Genomic DNA, 5301 nt, shown 5'->3' on the forward strand with positions numbered 1-5301 from the left:
ATGGCAAGTCAATTACAGTCAGAGCGTAATTGCTACGATTCAGTTCTTAAAGTTACAATGTGTAAGGACGAAGGCGGGGTTTTGACAGACTTTTATCTCCTGGGCTTCCACTAAATACAATACATGCGCATATTTATGCCATCTCAGGAATATTAGCATGAACAAGCATGAATACTATGCTCTGAATTTTTTTTCTGTTTTTGGACCCAATTCTCTAAGTTTTATGATAAACTCCATGTTTTTTTTTTAAGCTATAAGTTTTATACTTCAATTGAGTAACTAAATGTATATTTAAAATTCAAATATATTCTAAATTTATTCTAGCTTTTGGCATAAAGGTAATGAATAAATCCACTGAATATTACAGGGTAGATCATGACTCCTAAACGTCGAAGACAAGCCCGAAACAACCTTGGAGTAGAAACACCACCTCCCGCCGCTTCAGCGATAGGAACCCTGGCTGAGCAAGCTATATTACATTCCCTTGGAGAAATGACCAATATCTTTAAGGACTGGGTCTCAAGCCAAGGACGAGATCAAGGAAATGTGCAAAAGGAATTGGAACAAAAACATAGACAAGATCTAAATTCTCAACTCAATGTCAAAGATGGACAAGCAACACTTGATATTATGAAAGAAGTCCAAAAATCCAAATTACCAGAGTTTACGGGTCTAGAAGGGGGTTCAAAAGCGGAAGCATGGGTAATGGCTGTCAAAAGAGCACTTAGTTTTAAGGCATACACTTCTACGGAAAAAGCCCAGATATCAATGAGTCTACTAAAAGGAGATGCCTTATTATGGTGGGTAAATGAAGAGACAAAGATGCAAGTCACCCCAGTACAAGTTACATGGGAAATGTTTGAGGAAGCCTTTTGAACTAGATACCTATCAGAGGAGTACAAACACCAACAAGTAGGAGCTTTCCATGAAGTACGACAGAATGGTAGATCTATCGAGGACTATGAAGCTGAATTTTATTCGTTGGTCCATCACGTGGACTATATGGCTGATGATAGACGTCAAGCTGAAAGATTCTTACATGGACTCGACCCCTTAGTCCGAGCAGAAGTCGCCATGTGGAAACCCACCACTATGGCAACAACCACTAGTTTAGCCAAACAAGTCTTGAGGAAAATCAATATGAAGAAACAAATGGTAGTTGATGAAAGTTCAGGGAAGGAGCATTCCGCAATGAGGCTGAATAAACCAGGGGGGCAGCCATATAGATTCCAAGGAAGACAAAACACTATTTCTCGAATCGCTAGCACAACTTCTCGACCGCCTCCAAGGGGACATAAGGGTCAACCCTACTTGATTAATGGGAGGAGTAGAAGATTTGGTGACCAAGGACAAGTACAACGTGAGAAGCAGGCACAAGTAGAATGTTGGCATTGTAAAGGTCCACATTATAGAAAATATTGTCCAAGCTATCAAACAAGGATTAAACAACAGGAATACAAGGCAAAAGGAGAAAGACCACAAAACCCACATCGAATTCATGCAGCTACAAACCATCGCCAGGCTGAGCACCAAGCTACTGTAGTAGAATCTGTAGGTATGATCAATAACATTCCTCCATCTGTGTTAATTGATCCAGGTGCTACTGATAGTTTTATTTCACCTTCAACAATACTTAGATGTGGATTGATAGCTCATGAGCAAAGTAACTTTAGAATGGTTGAAATGGCGTCAGGCTCTCAGCAATCAGTAGGGTCAATGGTAAGAGATTGTAGTGTTAACATTGGGGGGTGTGATACCAAGATGAATCTATATAGTACAACTCTCGGAACATATGACTTAATCGTGGGAATGGATTGGCTTGAACCCCATAAAGCTATACTGGATTGTTATAATAAGACAGTCCTCATAAAAAATGACCAAGGAGAAACTAAGGTAATAAAAGGGATTAGACGTGGTGTTACATTACGCCTCATATCAGCCAAGAAAGTTAATAAGTGTATGAGGAAAGGGTGCAAGATTTATGCGGTAGAAATGGTTCCTACCAATGAGAAGTCCTCGGATAAGTTGCACCCACTACTTTCTGAATTTGTAGATGTATTTCTTCCAGAGTTACCAGGATTGCCTCCAGTTCGAGAAATTGATTTCTCCATAACCTTGAAACCAGAAGTGGAACCCATATCCAAAGCACCTTATCGGATGACTGTTCCAGAGCTTAATGAATTGAGTATACAACTCAAAGAACTTCTTCATCAAGGTTTTATAAGACCCAGTGTGTCACCTTGGGGTGCACCCGTAATTTTTGTAAAGAAGAAGGATGGAACTCTTAGGTTATGTATTGATTACCGAGATCTAAACAAGGCCACCATTCGAAATAGGTACCCCATGCCTCGAATCGATGACCTCTTTGACCAACTAAAAGGAGCTTCAATATTCTCCAAGATAGACTTACGGTCAGGTTATCATCAGCTAAGAATCAAGGAGGAAGACATACCTAAAACGACATTCAGAACGCGTTATGGACACTATGAATTTATTGTCATGCCATTTGGTTTGACTAATGCCCCAGCAGCCTTCATGAACTTGATGAATAGTGTCTTCCGAAAATATCTGGACCGCTTTGTCCAAGTTTTCTTGGATGACATCCTCATTTACTCTCGTAATGAGAAAGAGCATCTAGAACACTTAAGGTTGGTACTACAATGCCTTAGGGAACATAAGCTATATGGAAAACTTTCTAAATGTTCCTTCTTTGAGAAAGAAATTCAATATCTAGGCCATACCATTAGTGGCAAAGACATTGCAGTTGATTACAGTAAGATAGAAACTATAATGACTTGGCCCTCTCCTTGGAATGTCAAGGAAGTACGTAGCTTTATGGGATTGGCCGGCTACTATAGAAGGTTTGTAGAAAGGTTCTCGCAGATATCTAATCCCATCACCTACCTCCAAAGGAAAGGGGTTAAGTTTGAATGGACAAGTGAGTGTGAGAAAGCATTTAATGAGCTAAAGCATCGACTAACAACAGCCCCAATATTAAAAGTACCTGACATGGACAAGGACTTTCTGGTATGCACGGATGCATCAGAAGAAGGATTAGGTGCAGTCTTGATGCAAGATGAAGGGGTTATCGCTTATGCTTCTCGAAAACTTAAGAACCATGAAATCAATTATGCAACTCATGATCTGGAATTAGCAGCGGTTGTAATGGCCTTGAAATTGTGGAGACATTATCTAATGGGGCGTCAATTTGAGTTAAGAACAGATCATAAAAGTCTTGAGTATATCTTCACACAAAAGGATCTTAATGCTCGACAACGACGCTGGAGTGAGCTATTTAGTGATTATGATTTCAAGATATCCTATATTAAGGGAAAAGAAAACAAAGTGGCAGATGCTTTAAGCAGGAGACCTAGACTTCATTCAATGTCGGCATTAAAGATAGACTTGAGGAGCCGGATTCTAAATCAGCTAGTAGGAGACCCACATTACCAGCAAATAAAATTTGCCTTACAAGAAGAGGTACCTGTGGCAACCAAGTGGGAGGAATACACCTTAGACAATGATGGACTGCTACGATATAAGGGTAGGATTTATGTCCCAGAAGATGATGATCTTCGGAATCTAATAATCAAAGAAGCCCATCAAGCTCCATACGCTGCACATCCAGGAGTCCAGAAAATGTATGCAGACTTAAAACAACTATTTTTCTGGACAGGAATGAAAAAGGATATAACAATGTTTGTGGCTCGATGTTTAGAATGTCAACAGGTTAAAGTTGAACATCGTCATCCGGCAGGACTTTTACAACCCCATGATATACCAGAAACTAAGTGGGAAGTTGTTTCAATGGATTTTGTTGGAGGCTTACCTATGACGTCCCAGAGACATGACTGTATTATGGTTGTGGTTGATAAATTAACTAAGAGTGCTCACTTCATTCTAGTCAAGACCACCTTTGAAGCATCAGCTATCGCTCAAATTTTCCTGAAAGAAATAATTCGCCTTCATGGAGTACCACGAAAGATAATATCTGATAGAGACGCACGTTTTACTTCCAGATTTTGGAAAAGTCTATTACAATCTATGGGAACACAACTGAATTTTAGTACAGCGTATCACCCAGAGACAGATGGTCAAACAGAAAGAGTAAACCAAGTGTTGGAGGACATGCTAAGAATGTATGTCATGGATCAACAAAACCAATGGGAGAAATACCTTCCCTTAGTAGAGTTTGCCTACAACAATAGTTACCACAGTTCAATACAGGCAGCTCCCTTCGAAATCTTGTATGGAAGACCATGTTGTACTCCGTTAAGTTGGGATTGATTAGAGGACCGAGTCATGTTGGGACCTGAAATGCTCCAAGAAATGGAAGAACAAATGGCCATAATTAAGCAGAGACTAAAAGAAGCCAGGGATCGCCAAAAACGTTATGCTGATGCAAAGAGAATCGATAGAAACTTTGAGGAAGGAAACCAAGTTTTCATTAGAATCAAACCTTTTAAAAGTCCCTTTAGGATGGGTAAAGGAACAAAGCTATCACCTAGATTTGTTGGGCCATTCAAGATCCTAGAGAGGATTGGACCAGTTGCTTACAAGCTCGAGCTGCCTTTCCATATAAGAAGGATGCATAATGTGTTTCATGTTTCTATGCTTAGAAAATATGTACCCGACCCATTCCATGTTTTGAAATTTGAAAAATTACAGGTTTCCGAGGAAGGAGCCCTTCAAGTCGAACCATTCTGTATACCGGACCGCCGGATTCGTCGACTTAGGAACCGTGAGTTTGAGCAAGTCAAAGTCCAATGGGACCAGTATAGCCCAGGGTCAGCTACCTGGGAAGATGCAGCGCTTATATTTCAAGACTTTCCTTATTTACTCGATTAAAATGTGTGGTGAATAGTGCTCCTTAGCTAAGACAGATACTTTTATGGACAATGTAAATTATGTTTTATTGTTTAAACTTTACACCATGATTTCCATTTAGTTTAATTAACTGTTAAGATGTTGAGTATAATGGTAAGAAAATAATGATGCACATATGGTTCTTATAGCGATGATGTATCCTTATGATTATGATGTTATGTTGAGGTATATTAACATATTCATTTACTACATGATGATAGGTATTTGATGTTTATGATATAACTTACGATAGTATTTCATGAGATGAAGCATGTATTTGCGATTAACTATGATGAACGCCATTTTTATGATACTATGATGGGATAGATAATACATTGGTAGCATGTTGAGGTTTGATGATTGACAGGACTCCACAATGGGCCGAGAGGGCCAGTTTATTTGATGATCTCGTGCGAGCCCATACGCATGAGGGAG

The 5301-nt window shown here is 39.5% G+C and overlaps 1 protein-coding gene across 1 annotated transcript; it reads left to right on the forward strand.

The window, feature by feature from the left end:
- Positions 1-1002: 1002 nt before the first annotated feature.
- LOC149218877 (uncharacterized) lies at positions 1003-4848 on the forward strand. The gene is made up of 4 exons (XM_089386647.1): positions 1003-2215; positions 2417-3286; positions 3677-4107; positions 4669-4848. Exons 1-4 carry the CDS (start codon positions 1003-1005, stop codon positions 4846-4848), a joined length of 2694 nt encoding a protein of 897 aa, XP_089242773.1.
- Positions 4849-5301: the final 453 nt, after the last annotated feature.

This window comes from Pinus tabuliformis, chromosome Q, assembly GCF_031772625.1.
Source record: "Pinus tabuliformis cultivar Carrire ecotype Pingquan chromosome Q, CPIR1, whole genome shotgun sequence".
Classification (NCBI taxonomy): Eukaryota; Viridiplantae; Streptophyta; class Pinopsida; order Pinales; family Pinaceae; genus Pinus; species Pinus tabuliformis.

Excerpts from the sequence above, each read along its gene's own strand:
- LOC149218877 (XM_089386647.1), top strand. The coding sequence starts at position 1,003 with ATGGCTGATGATAGACGTCAAGCTGAAAGATTCTTACATGGACTCGAC. Across the intron at positions 2,216-2,416 it reads CAAAGAACTTCTTCATCAAG|GTTATCATCAGCTAAGAATC; the intron begins GTTTTATAAGAC and ends ACTTACGGTCAG. Across the intron at positions 4,108-4,668 it reads CAGATGGTCAAACAGAAAGA|GTTTCCGAGGAAGGAGCCCT; the intron begins GTAAACCAAGTG and ends GAAAAATTACAG.